The sequence below is a fragment of the Cyprinodon tularosa genome, unplaced genomic scaffold (genome assembly GCF_016077235.1).
Source record: "Cyprinodon tularosa strain WSP-4 unplaced genomic scaffold, ASM1607723v1 ctg468, whole genome shotgun sequence".
NCBI lineage: Eukaryota > Metazoa > Chordata > Actinopteri > Cyprinodontiformes > Cyprinodontidae > Cyprinodon > Cyprinodon tularosa.
The window spans coordinates 592,094-606,864 of NW_024039194.1; the positions used below are offsets into that span (position 1 = coordinate 592,094).

Sequence of the window (14,771 nt, forward strand, 5' to 3'; positions counted from 1 at the left end):
TTTACTGTGTTGAGTTCAGGACACCACTACAGGAACAGAGTTAAAAGAATCTTGCTGCTGGTGCTGAAGGATCAAGCAGCAATGCAAACTAGATAATTATTTGTTTACATGACAAATAACAGTCTCCATTTACTGTAAACCCTGCTATTTATCACAATAACAAAATGAAAAACTCTCTAGACAAGGGGTCCCCAAACTACAGCCTGTGTCATTTGGTCTGGCAATGCTGGATCCGGCCTGCCTCCTCATACCAGAGAGCATTCAGTGTATTTTTTTCATATATTGTATTTTCTGGTTTGTGGATTTTTCTTCAACCACCAGGGGGCTCTTGAGCAGATGTTAAACTAACTTTCCCTCAAATATATACTAGTCAGTCCCAGTCACCGTTTCACTCACGTTTTTTTCCATTTCCATTCTGGGTAAAAATCTTTCTATTTCATCCCTACTGACCGCCAGAGGCGGTGCTTCAAGCACTGAATGATCATTCTTGCGCATGCGCAGGTCGAGTATTAATGACAACAAAGTCAGCTGTGACCTGCCGGGGACCCACGTGACTCTATATAGTCACGTGGCACCCGGCAATCAATCCCTTTTGTTCTTCTCGCGCGCAGGTGTGTTGAGTACCGGAGTGTGGTCGTGTGAAGCTGGTTGCTTCTGTGTATACCACTAGTTTCCTGGCTGCTTGTTGCTGGTAGCCCCGTGACCGGGTTTGGTCGGAGCTGCGGGTAAGTCTCGCCCTCCAGGGGCTGCACAAGCTGCTTTCACCTTACCAGATCTGCGGTGACTGGTAAGTTTTCGTTCTTTTCTCAGCAGTAGTTTACTGTTCGCTTTGATTTGCCACGTTAATTTTGTGGCTCTTTTGACTCACGGTAGCGTTTCTGCTCGCGCTGAGTTGTTTTCAGTTTGTTTGCCTAAGCCCACCAGTAGCGTTTCTGCTCGCGTTGGGTTCTTCTATAGTTTGTTTATCTACACTCACCAGTGGCGTTTCTGCTCGCGCTGAGTTGTTTTCAGTTTGTTTGCCTAAGCCCACCAGTAGCGTTTCTGCCCGCGTTGGGTTCTTCTATAGTTTGTTTATCTACACTCACCAGTGGCGTTTCTGCTCGCGCTGAGTTGTTTTCAGTTTGTTTGCCTAAGCCCACCAGTAGCGTTTCTGCTCGCGTTGGGTTCTTCTATAGTTTGTTTGCCTAAACTCACCAGTGGCGTCTCTGCTCGTGCTGAGTTCATCTTTAGTTAATAATCGATTTGCTAGTGGCGTTTCTGCTCACGCTGAGTTTGGAATCTCTGCGGGGGTTTTCCTACAACGAGTCGCCAGTAGCGTTTCCTGCTCGTGTTGACTTGTCCTTGGTAGCAGGCTGATCACGCCTTTCAGCAGTATGATGCTGGATAATTTATGTTGCTCGACCTGTCTGGCTCCACTTCACCCGGATGAGGGCATGACTTGTGTCCCTCCTGCCTGGGTGTGGAACATCTCGGGGAGGCGCTGTCAGATGCCCCTTTGGGCCCCAACTGTCGGTCATCCCGGGCCGGTCCGGGACTGGATCGGTTGGCTGCACTGGAGAAACCCTACCGACTGGGGGGAAGCGCTTCGCCGGGGTTGCTGGGTTTGCCGTGGAGAAAGGGGTTTGTGCAAACGATCTACGGGGCCTAACCCCTTCGGTACCAACGAAGGGGTTGCTAGACGGCCCCGATGAAAAAAAAGGGAGGTTGTCACCAGATTTGGATCATCTCACTACTGAGGGGCCCAAAAATTTGAAAGCCCTCCTCCAGCCCTTTTTGGATGCTGGTGGTGCGGCACGGTCCCCCATACCGGGGTTTGGAACGTCAGCCCAAGGGGACGACGTTGTTTGTTTCGGGGCGGCCTCTGGCCCCCATTTCTGTGGGGGCCCTTCCCGGAGCGGGGCTCCGGGGCCTCTGGGTGGGGCCCTCCATTCCCTCCCAAGGATAGGGGGGGAGTCTGTAAATTTCCGGGGCTATTCAAAAACGGCCCCTTTGCCCTTTTTACAGTTAGTGTTCCTCGGGCCCAGCCTGCGGTTTCCCAGCGCTTCTTTGGGCGCAGTAGGGTAGAGACGGGCCCTTTGTGGTTCCTCCCTCGGCGGAGTATGTGCGGGAAACTGCATGTTTTGGGGTCAGACCCCAAAGGGCGTTTTCACTTTCTGACGCCCGGAGGGCGGGCCCTGGCAGCTATGCAGGAGGCACCCAAGGTTGGCTTGGGGCAGTTTCCCCAGCGGGGGAAAACGGGCATTGCCTCTCTTATAATCCCGTGATGAGGCCTTGGGGCCCCCAATCCCCGTTGTCCGCGCCCTCAGTCCCGTATTCCCGACGCCCTTCTTGAAAGGGCCTTTGGACTCTGGGGCCCGTTGGGCCGGATTGGGAACTCTCTCTCCCATTTTTGCTGGCCCTGTCTTCCCCCTTGGAATCGGGTTCCGTGGATCTTTCCCAAGGGCAAGGCCTGGTTGATGCATTTTGGGCGGGCCTTTTCTTATGACGGGGGAAAATTGGACGCAAAATCTCCACACTATTCATGCTCCCCGCAGGTCTTTTGGGCGCAGTCACCACTAACTGACCCCTTTTGTAGGAGGACCCCCCGGGGCCCCTGCCGTGGCCCCGGGGGGAGTTTTTTGGGTTTCAGCGGCACGGGGACCCCCCTTGGGGAACCTTTCGGCTCAGGCCTCTAGAACGAGGCAAAAAGCTGGAAGGGCTTCAAAAAACGTGATCCCCAAGCCAGTAAGCCCCCCCCACCCCCCCCCCCCGGGAGGGGGGCCTTTTAAGGAGGTTTTGTGTTCCTTCCCACTGAGCCCCAGGGTCTGTTACCAGGTAAAGAGATGGCCCGGGGCCTGCTTAAAAATTCGGAGGAACAGAGCTCGGGGCCCGGGCGGGGACGGGGGCCCTTTTCACCCCTTTCGACCCGCGCAGTCGGGCCCCGGCGCCCCTTCCGGGGCCCTTTCAAAGGGGCCCGGGGGACCGCAGATGTTTGCCTTGGGGCCCGGGGGGTGGGGTTTTTTTTCCCCCGGGGCGGGCTCGGGTTCTGGGTCCCCAAAAACCCCGGATTGTGGGTGTTGTCCACCCTGTCCCGGGGGTCCCCGTCTTAAATTCCGCCCCCCGGCCACCTTTCCCTGGCCGGGTCAGGATGAATGTGACCCAACGCCCCGGGGGAAGGAAAAGGCATAAAACCAAGAAATCTGCCCCTTGCGGGCCCAAAGGGGTTTTTTTTTTTTGGGCTATAGTGCCTGTGGACCCCCTGCTGGACCAAAGGGGTTTTTTATTCCACGTTTTTTCGGGTTTTCCGAAGAAGCCCGGGGGCCTGCTTCCAGTCTTTGGACCTAGGGGGCCTTTGAATGGTATTTGAAGGCCATCCCCCTTTAATTTTGCTGACCCCCAAGGGAAGTGTTGCAGGCGTTTTCCCCCGGGCCCGTTTGGGTTCACTTCCATAGATCTCAGGGATGCTTATTTTCACGTTCCGATCGCTCCGCCCCATTGGCGGTTTCTTCGTTTTGCTTTTCAAGGGAGGCATTTCCAGTTCAGGGTCCTCCCGTTCGGACTTTCACTGTCCCCCAGGGTGTTCACCCGATGTGTTGCAGCGGCCCTCTCTCCTCTGCAGGCACAGGGATTGAGGATCCTCCCATATCTGGACGACTGGCTCATTTGTGCCGCGACGTGGGACCAGGCGGTTCGAGATACTCGGTTAGTGCTCCATCATGTGGGATGCTTGGGCTTGCAGGTGAACATGGAGAAAAGCAGTCTGACCCCCTCACAGGAGACTGTCTTCCTGGGCATTGCCATGGATTCCATCTCAATGACTGCTTGCCCGTCACCCCAGCGGGTGGACAGTATATTGAGCGTGCTCCCGGAATTCAGGCGCGGCATGGCGCTGCCTCTTGTGCGGTATCTTCGACTCTTGGGCATGCTTACAGCTGCGTCCGCCGTAGTGCCCTTGGGGCTGCTGTCATTGCGGCCCCTCCAGATGTGGTTGAACAGCTTGAATCTGGATCCCACACGGAACACTCATCGTCTCCGAAGACTTCGGGTGGGGCCTCAGTGTCTTCAGTCTCTGTCCCAATGGAGGGTGAGGTTGTTTATGACCACAGGGGTCCCGCTCGGTTCCCTCCCGTGTCGTCGGGAAGTTGTGTTTACAGATGCATCCTCCACGGGCTGGGGTGCAACCTGGCGGGGTCAAATGGCACAGGGGACATGGTCCCAGCGGCAGGGCAGGGAACACATCAATGTCCTGGAGTTACAGGCTGTGCTTCTGGCTCTTCAGAGCTTTCTTCCAGGCTTGCGGGGGAAGCACGTGCTGGTGAGGTCAGACAACACCACAGTGGTCTTTCACATCAACCACCAGGGGGGCACGAGGTCAAGGAAACTGTTGTGCTTGACTCAACGGCTTCTGACCTGGGCAGCTCCACGCATAGCCAGCCTCAGAGCAGCCTACATCCCAGGGCCGGAGAACGTGCCAGCAGATTTTCTATCCCGTCAGAAGCCGCTTCCAGGGGAGTGGAAGCTTCACCAAGAGGTGGTGGAGTGCATCTGGAAGGTCTTTGGCAGGGCGGACGTGGACCTCTTTGCCTCAAGGGACGCATTTCACTGTCCCCTTTGGTTCTCGTTGGACAACAGCAGCCCTCTGGGCCACGATGCTCTGGCACACGACTGGCCCAGGACCCTCCTTTATGCCTTTCCGCCATTCAGCCTACTTTTTCAGACTCTCCTCAGGGTACGTCAGGAGGGGCACAGGGTCCTGCTGGTGGCCCCCTACTGGCCAGCGAGGACTTGGTTTCCTCTACTGTGCGAGCTCAGCTCCGGCTCGCCAATGCGTCTCCCCTCCAGGAGAGACCTTCTTTCCCAGATGGGGGGTCAGATCTTGCACCCCGAACCGGACCGGCTCCAGCTCTGGATTTGGCCCCTGCAAGGCCGGGGTCCACCTTCTCAAGATACACTGGGTCCATAGGGCATACAATGGCTAATGCATGGGCGCCGTCCACGCGAGCTGTCTATGCTAACAAGTGGACGGTCTTTGCGACCTGGTGCCGTGATAGAGGGCAGGACCCGGTGCAGTGCTCAGTTTCTGACATACTGACCTTCCTGCAGGCATTGCTGGATCAAGGACGGTCCCCATCTACCTTAAAGGTGTATGTGGCTGCCATTTCCTGTTGGCATGTTGGGCTGAATGGTTGTTCTGTGGGCCGAGACAAGGATGTTGTACTGTTTTTAAGAGGTGCTCGGCGTTTGCACCCACCCAACCGCCCTGTGGCACCGGCGTGGGACCTTTCTCTTGTGCTTGAGGCTCTTCGGTCCCTCCCATTTGAGCCCCTGGCGTCGGCGGACCTCAAATGGCTCTCACTGAAGACTGCGTTCCTTTTAGCTATGGTTTCCGCAAAACGTGTAGGGGAGTTACAGGCTCTCTCGATAGCCGAACCCTGCTGCCGGTGGAATCCTGATGGCTCAGGCGTTACACTGTGGGCTGATGTAGCATTTATTCCTAAGGTATCACTGCCAGCAGGCAGCACCCAGCCTCTCCATCTTGCCCGGTTTGACTCCGGAAGTCCCTCTGAACCACTGTGTCCTGTCCGTGCCCTTGAGACATACATCAATGCCACGGCATCCTTCCGAAAGACAAATAGCCTTTTTGTTTGCTACGCTGGCTCACGGAAATGTCAGGCACTTTCTAAGCAGCGACTTGCACACTGGGTTGTGGATTTGATCTCCAAGGCTTATGCCTTGCAGGACCGGCCACTGCCGGCGGGAGTGAAATGCCACTCTACAAGGGGCATGTCGACATCGTTTGCTGCTATGACTGGGGTGCCATTGGATGTTATATGTCGTGCGGCCTCCTGGAAGTCACCTAGTACCTTTACTCGGTTCTACAGGGTGAATGTGGCTGCGCCCCATCCGCTTCAGGGAATCCTCGAGCAGCATGCCTCTACATCACATTAGGTGGGTGGTGTAGTCGTTGTTCCTTGAATGTTGCTGATTCCTCGTGACCTTGTTGATATGAGTCATCCAGTGCTTGAAGCACCGCCTCTGGCGGTCAGTAGGGATGAAATAGAACGAAAGTTACTACCGTAACTACGGTTCTATGAATCCCGGATGACCGCCAGAGTGCTTGGTCCCTCGGAATCTCTGCTTTCGCGAGAAGATTGAGGGATTGATTGCCGGGTGCCACGTGACTATATAGAGTCACGTGGGTCCCCGGCAGGTCACAGCTGACTTTGTTGTCATTAATACTCGACCTGCGCATGCGCAAGAATGATCATTCAGTGCTTGAAGCACCGCCTCTGGCGGTCATCCGGGATTCATAGAACCGTAGTTACGGTAGTAACTTTCGATCTAAAAGCGACCGCGAATGTGTCGTAGTCAGCAATACCACCGCCCCACCCCCCCCACCCCCGTCGACAGTTTCAAAGACAGAACAGCACCCCCCCCCCCCCCGCCGACAATAAGTTTCTAAGGTATCTTTCTCCAAAAACTAAGACCGGCCCCCAAGCAGAGAAAGGAACAGCTATGTGGCCCTCGCAGGAAAAGGTTTGGGGACCCCTGCTCTAGACTATTCTCTACTAATAGCGCAATATTTAAAACCAAGTGTGGGATTTGTGAAACTTCAATGATGGGTGACTTTACAACTTGTATGATTTTGGATAACACTAGAATTGTTCTTTATTGAAGTTTCACAAATCAGATAAAGGTTTTACAAACCCCACACTTGGTTTTAAATATTCTAATATGAGTTGAGAATAATCTAGTCCAGATTTGAAGAGTCTAGGTGTTGTAGTTTTTTAGCTAGAGTAAATTAAAGATGCTGATTGTAGTGAAAAATTAGGTGGAATTGCCCTTTAGCCATTTCCCAAATTGGAAGCAGCAATTGGAAACCAACTTCAGCTTCATTCAAGCAAGAGGGGCTAACATACAGTTCTCTTAATGTTAATGATCAAATACTCTCATAAGTGATGGTGGCGTTGGCTGTAGGAGTTTGCTTTGCAATCAGTGGATCGCCAGATCGATGCCTGGTCTACTGCTGAGATTTCAGTTTGGTGTATTAAAGGCATTATTAAAAAAGAAACCAGAATATCACACCAGCATTCTGTTCTTTGTAAAAAATTCTTTTGCAGTCTTGTTTACGCTTTTACATTGTAGATCTAAACATCAGCAAAATTTGTAATTTTGGCTGATTGCTACTGTTAAGTTTAGGGTAATTAACTGCTGGCAATATTACAATTTTTTAAGAACTTTACAATTACTTATATTTTTACACTATATTTCTGTATTTTCTACATTCGTGACTGTCACAATTATTTAGGATATATATTTATTCAGTTATGATAATGCCATGTATTTTCTACGGCAGTATAATGCTGTGAATATTCTAGTCAGTAACTGCTGGCATTTTACAATTACTGACTTACAGTGCAATTTTGTATGGGTTTCAATGATTGTCATATTTATTGATAGCCAAAAGAATCATTAGTTGCAGTCCTGGCTGAGATATTAATGGAGCATCTAAATTAAATGAATCTACAATTTTAAAATAAATAATACAAGTCACTCTTCTCTCATTTTACTGAACTAAAGGAACAGCCTCTCACAATGATGGAAAAAAAAGTAGCTGTTGTCTTGAACTTGTCTACATATTCAGGCATTTATAATTACCGCAAAACATACAGCAAGCCTGTTGAAATAAATTCAATAGATCCTAAAACTAAGAAATATGAAAACTAAATGTAAATTCTATCCATCCAGATTGCAAACCATATTCTTGCAGTGAAATTTGTATTCTGCTCTATAAGTGGTGTGTAAGAAATCAGAATTTACATTTCTGCTGGACTATTATGTCCATTTTAATATGTCCCTCTCCATTCATGATCTGCGATTTCAGAGATTAGGGTAAGGACCCTTGGGTTCACTGACACGTTCTTCTTATTCTTCTTGGTTTCGACTTTTGTCCCCCGGTCTGGATTGATGTTTAGGAAGCACCTATTCAATACATGAAAATCAACCACTGTAATGAAATATGACTTCATCTAAATGAGGGAAGGAAAACAAAAGAATATTACCTCTGAATGAAATCAAGTGTGGAGGCCAGATGAGTCGGATAATGAATGTTGAAGCAAAAGTAACTTGCTAACATTAGACATATAGCGGATGTGAAGGTTGGTATTTGGTCATTCACAACATTGCCGTCAATGCCAAGCATAAAATTCTTGGAAGTATAACAGGAGGTTCCTGACAAAAAATATTCCAGAAAACAATTAGTCTTATACAAACTTTAACCAGTGTAATATTTCTTTCTTAAAATTACTCAGTGAATATTCATATTTACTTACCACATACAATCAAGCATGGTGTGACAGGCAAGTTGTCCACTTTTACTTCTCCTGCTAGGCATGTCTCATCTACATAGTGGAAGAGGGTTTCCTCTTTGTCATTGAAATGAGACAGAAGGAGGAGGACAAGATCTTTCAACTCTTCAGAGCAGCCCTGGACCTGTCCTCTCAGAATATCCAGGTTTCGGACAGTTTGAAGAACTCGTTTAATTTTGTGGGCCGAGACAGTCCTTAAGTAGTCCAGAAGTCTTTTACCCTTTTTTTCTAGATTTTTATGGAAAGTCTCTAGTAGATTTACTCCAGTAAGCTCCTGGAAGTGGATCGTCATACCAATTTCCTGAAACAGGAAGGGCCACTCCTTCACCATAATTTGTAGGTCTTTTCCCTGGTTTATTTCTTTCCTTTGAGTGTAGTAGGTTCTCTGCATAAGATCTCTTATCTCGTCCGAATTTAAGTTATTTTCTTCACTTAGCATTTTCAATTTGACTTTTTTCTCTTTCTGTGTCTCTGCTGTCTCCTGGATTGGCATGACTTCCATGTCCCACTTTATACAACCGTAAATGTCCTGAACAGCTGCATTTTGCTCTGGTGGGACTGTGCCATCTTCATCTAACATGTTTTTACGCTTCCTTATTTTTGGTTTTGAAACCCGTCTCAAATTTTCTATACGATTTTGTAGTTGCTTGACGAGTGAATAATACCCTGGGCCCACTATATCACCTTCAATAATATCTTGGAGTGAAAGTGGATATTTTGCTATCAATTTTTTCGCCACTTCTGTGGTTTCTTGCTTGCGAGGAGAAGCACACACCTCCATCATTGAAGAAACGACAATCCGAATCATTTCTCTTCGAAGGTGGGGTTTCGGCCTTGCCTCATTCTTAAAACACTCAATCAAGTTCTCTGGAAACCTGTTCCAAGGAATTTGAAAAGTGTCAACCCAATCTACTGGCGTGGAATGTATAGAAAATGAAGAGGCAGACGATGTGCTGGTTGTAGAAGGAGATGACAACGACAGAGATGGCTCACTGGAAATTCCACTGGTCTGTGCTATATGATAAAAAGTATATAGTAATGAACAAAAGGTAAAGATAGGCTGCTATATCTCTGTAATAATGTACCTACTGGTTTGTTTCGAAGCTTTCAGTAACTTCCTTGCTTGAATTGGTGTTAGTACAGATCTCAGATCATTTTCATTAATATACTGAAAATCTTCATTGGTCTCCACCCCCAAAGATTCTAGTGTGTCCTCCAAAGTCTGTAGAGTTGAGACTGGGAGATCTGCCAACCCCTCATAAATAACCCTGCGTGTGAGGCTTTGGGAGTCATCATCCATATCTGAGAACAAAACAGTTAAGGAACTCCAGTTAACACAAAAATAACAACCTAAGACTTCTTCCAAAACATCATTAGTATGGCGGTGTCCAAACCTTCTGTCCTAAGGTGCAAAATATTGAAGTTGAAAGAAGTGAAGGGCCAAAGAAAAAAAGTGATAGAAAAAAAGAGGCTAAAAAGAAAAACTAATCAGTTTTTCCTACTCAACTGAGAAAAAGTGATCCACTATGGACATTTTAAAGGTCTCCAAAATTGAATAAATTCATTCAAAGTAAATCTGGGTGCAGCAGGGCTTGCTGGATACATGTGGTCCTCACAAGAGAATGCAAAAAGTTTTGATACTTTAAACTTTTAAATGTGTAGGCAACGTTTTGTGGTAATAGTTAATGTTTTCTGCATTAATTTTGCCTTAATTAAAACTAAAGACTCCATCAGTCATGCTGGATTAGTAAAACTGTTTCATTAGGGGATTATCGTCATTGGCAAAAGATAAAAGAAAAGAAAAACAGTCAAAAGGCTGCAAATGGGTCCTGGACTTAACTTTTCAAAACCCCGGTTTAATGTGACAGCACACTGTGTTTCAGTGGAACCATTTTGTTTCCATTCTTTATGTAAGATGGTAATGGATAGAAATCTATCAAGTCACAGATGTTTAGACACTGCATCTTTTCATCATCTTTCCTAACAAAGTACATGTGATACTCGGGAAGGAATTCTGCTATATACACCGAGACCAGTACATGGACAGTTTCATTATTTATCAATATAAGCTGTAGTTCACCAAACTCCACTGCCTCCATGCTCCCTGTTACAAGAAATTGGCCTTTTTTGTAAGACGTTCCCTTGTAGAGTATTTCAAATGAGACATTTGTGTTGGTCTCAGTGAAGTCAAACTGCCTAACTGCATCTTGAATTGATTTACTGTATAATGTTGAGTAAAAAGGAGAACCAGACTTAATCTGTAAGATAGTCTGACCGCTTTGGCCTGCTGAAACATAAGCCTGCAACATCTGATGTCTTTCAGAGAGGGTGAGGCAGAGATTTTTGAAATTCTTCAAATGTCTAGCACACCTCTTGAAATAACTGTGCTTACTTTCAAAACGCATTGTCCATAGTCTAATCAAGGGTCCAAATTTTATAATCAGAGCTGGATAGTGGCGTAAATAATGGTGCTTTGGTTTTAGATTACATTGTGGGAAAAGCGCTTTTCTTGTCTCCAAATACTCTTGAATAACAACGTCAAGATATGCAATCTGAGCCAAAGAAATCTTCTGAGCACATATCAACTCTACAGTATCTTTCAGCTGGAGAGTCAACTGCCACACATCATCTGCTGTATCTTGTACTTTGTCGCCAATAATGAGGGGCAACAGCCTTAGAAGGTTCCAGTTCTGCGTAGCCTGTCCTGAGAGCTTTGCTGCGTTATAAGTGACTTCACACAGCTTCGAGGAGGCATCAGAGTCACAATATTTGAACTGTTTAATGCGCCTGTTCAAAGTGGAGTAAGTGAACCATCCCTTTTTCTTAATTAAATATTTCAGGTACAATGCCAGGTCATAAGATACAATTCCCTCAAAGAGGTCATGACCTAGACAAGGAGGTAAACCTGGAAGACAGACATGAAAGTATTTCAAAGAATTAAATATTGACCTGAACTTTACACCTTCTACGTCCGGTTCCTCAGCTGTCTGGAGTTCATCAAGAGCAGAGTTGTACCTCTCAATAGTGCGGAGTGGTCCACACACATTTGGGTCCTCACCCTGAAATTCTGATCGGGTTATTAAGCAGTATCTGCAGAAATGCTGTGGCAGAAATGCTGTGTGCGACTGAAATTTTCAGAGAACCCACCAATGCAATGTGAGCCTAGATTATCTCCAGCAATGCAAAATACAGTTCCTTTAACTACCGTTTCATCAACCATTACAATCCCATTTTCCTCCAACAGCCTCAGGTCTTCTAGTAACTCAGAAAGAACTTTAGAATGCCCAAATTCCTTGAAATCTTTTTCCTTGCACAATAAAACCAGTGACATGTGGTCTGTGTCAGACCGTACATGAAGTGGCAAGTTGGCAACAGACACATACACGGCTAATATCTTATGTCTCGTCTTTGCTGAGCCTAAAGGATTAACCACTTCAAATGCATCTTGGTACAGTATTAGCTTGAGACATGATGGATTCTCCACAAAAAAGTTGTTGAATTTGTATATCTGACCATCATTAATGTCACTTAAAATGTCTGAAGGAGACTCAGACGTGTGCTGCCTTGATTTCTTCCACAGATCAGACTCCAACAAACATTTCAAAGTCTTCCTCAGAGGAACATACAGGTGCTGGTCATAAAATTAGAATATCATGAAAAAGTAGATTGATTTCAGTAATTCCATTTAAAAAGTGAAACTTGTATATTATATTCATACATTACATACAAACTCATATATTTCAGATGTTTATTTTGTTTAATTTTGATGATTACAAATGACAACAAATGAAAATCTCAAATTCATCATATCAGAAAATTAGAATATTACTGAAGACCAATAAAAACAAAGGATTTATAGAAATGTTGGCCAACTGAAAAGTATGAACATGAAAAGTATGAGCATGTACAGCACTCAGTATTTAGTTGGGCCTCCTTTGGCCTGTATTACTGCAGCAATGCGGCGTGGCATGGAGTCGATCAGTCTGTGGCACTGCTCAGGTGTTATGATAGCCCAGGTTGCTCTAATAGTGGCTTTTAGCTCTTCTGAATTGTTGGGTCTGGTGTATTGCATCTTCTTCTTCACAATACCCCATAGATTTTCTATGGGGTTAAGGTCAGGAAAGTTTGCTGGCCAATTAAGAACAGGGATACCATGGTCCTTCAACCAGGTACTGGTAGCTTTGGCACTGTGTGCAGGTGCCAAGTCCTGTTGGAAAATGAAATCTGCATCTCCAAAAAGTTGGTCAGCTGCAGGAAGCATGAAGTGCTCTAAAACTTCCTGGTATGTGGCTGCGTTGACCCTGGACCTCAGAAAACACAATGGACCAACACCAGCAGATGACATGGCACCCCAAACCATCACTGACTGTGGAAACTTTACACTGGACTTCAAGCAACGTGGATGAAGTGCCTCTCTTCTTTTCCTCCAGACTCTGGGACCTTGATTTCCAAAGGAAATGCAAAATTTACTTTCATCAGAGAACATGACTTTGGACCACTCACCAGCAGTCCAGTCCTGTTTCTCTTTAGCCCAGGCAAGACGCTTCTGACGCTGTCTGTGGTTCAAGAGTGGCTTGACACAAGGAATGCGACAGCAGAAACCCATGTCTTTCATACGTGAATTTGAGATTTTCATTTGTTGTCATTTGTAATCATCAAAATTAAACAAAATAAACATCTGAAATATATGAGTTTGTATGTAATGTATGAATATAATATACAAGTTTCACTTTTTAAATGGAATTACTGAAATCAATCTACTTTTTCATGATATTCTAATTTTATGACCAGCACCTGTAGTAGGCAAACCTATCTGTTCTGTTTTCATCTCTTCCTAAAAATATTTTCTTAGGCTCAACATAGTTGAAGTTTTTTTTGAAGGTTTGCACTCTTGAGTGTGCTGTCCTCATCGGCCCAGTATGGCATATAGAGAATAGATCAGATCCCTTGACAGACTCACAAATGTTGGTGATGTCTTCATCTGATAATGGTGTCTCATTTTTTAGCAGTGACCAAAGTTTGCTCAAACAGTATGTCTGGCCCAACCCGTGTATATTTTGTATCTCCTCAACAATATTCTGGATGGTTGAAGCTGGTAATAGAAACTGCCCTTGCAATTTCAAGTAAAATAGAGAGACATTTCTAAAAAAAAGATCACTGAAATCCTCAGTAATATCATTATCACTTTCATTTGGAGCTGTCTGTAAAATAATCTCATTTCCTTGCGACTCGATGTTATCTGGATCATTGTGAACAGATAATGACTGAGAACCAGAACATTTGTATGAGTCATGGATATTATCTGCAAGATCTCTGTGTTTCCAGGAAATGTGGGCAGTAAACGAGGACTTCACATGAAAAACTTTTTTGCATCCTCTGAAAGGACAATTCACAGCACGCCCTTCCACAATATGATGCTTCAAGTGAGCTATTAGAGCCTTAGTAGTTTGACACTGGTGGTCACACAATGCCAACGAGCATTTAAAGTCGGTAACAACCGTTCCGACGCTACTAGGACCAGAGGTGTTGTGTTTCCGATAAAAATGAGCCTTCAACGCTTCATAACGCAAGAACGTGTCTTTGCAACCAGCAGCAGCGCATTTAAATAAACATCGCGGCTCATTTCGATGTAGCTTACAATGAAGTAAATAAAGTCTTAATGTTTTAGCCAAATTGCCACAGAAATTGCAAGTAAACATTTCCTTTGTAGATTAGTAAATTAGGGTTTAATCGGAGCAGGTCCTTACCTGGAAACGGGGGCAGAACCTGAGAGGTGTCTTATTCCCTTTGAGTAAGACAGAGAGCAGCGGTTTTCTGCTCCGGAAGTGGCAGAAACGTGATTTATCTCTTATATATTTATTTATTTAATAGGTTATTTCAAAATGCTGTGCTATTTTAAATTTTAAAAATATGTATTTCATTTCGTAATAAAAATAAAATGAAATATATTTTAATTATTTTTTTCAGCACTGTTAACTTGCGTTTGGAACATGCGCACTTCACAAAAGACCCCGTTTAAGAAAGTGGGAGGAGTGAAAATTCTAAGGAAGTTGATAAGGGTGAACACAGTTGCGCAACCACACATTTTTCAGGTGGACGCGAAAACATAAATCGGCGCCCCACCCCCCTCAGAGGAAGGAGCGCTGTCTTGGGGGGCGGGGTGAAGGAGCGATGCTCACTCGCTCAACCCCCCCAGCCCCGAGGCAACGATACGTTCTCATTGTATGAAGAGGCACTGCATGAAAAGTGAGATTTTCATCCCCGTAAACCCCCGTAAACTCCCGCAGATCTGCCTGATTTTCGTCAGTTTCCGACAATTTGCAACCCGTGCTTGTCCGCGTTTGTCGTGCCACAAATTGTCGAAAACGCACCGTGACGTATGTGGAGAGCGATCAGCTGTACTAATGGCCCTAATTAGCATAT

The 14,771-nt window shown here is 46.0% G+C and overlaps 1 protein-coding gene across 1 annotated transcript; it reads right to left on the minus strand.

Moving 5' to 3' along the window:
* Window positions 1-7,406: 7,406 nt before the first annotated feature.
* On the minus strand, window positions 7,407-11,364 carry LOC119794107. Its single transcript, XM_038301464.1, has 5 exons — window positions 11,298-11,364; window positions 9,438-9,650; window positions 8,313-9,362; window positions 8,043-8,211; window positions 7,407-7,962 (listed from the first exon to the last, which is right to left on the minus strand). Exons 2-5 carry the CDS (start codon window positions 9,646-9,648, stop codon window positions 7,827-7,829), a joined length of 1,566 nt encoding a protein of 521 aa, XP_038157392.1. The 5' UTR covers window positions 9,649-9,650; window positions 11,298-11,364; the 3' UTR covers window positions 7,407-7,826.
* Between the last annotated feature and the right edge of the window lie 3,407 nt (window positions 11,365-14,771).

Excerpts from the sequence above, each read along its gene's own strand:
- LOC119794107 (XM_038301464.1), bottom strand. The coding sequence starts at position 9,648 with ATGGATGATGACTCCCAAAGCCTCACACGCAGGGTTATTTATGAGGGG. Across the intron at positions 9,363-9,437 it reads GAAAGCTTCGAAACAAACCA|CACAGACCAGTGGAATTTCC; the intron begins GTAGGTACATTA and ends TTTATCATATAG. Across the intron at positions 8,212-8,312 it reads ACCATGCTTGATTGTATGTG|GAACCTCCTGTTATACTTCC; the intron begins GTAAGTAAATAT and ends ATTTTTTGTCAG.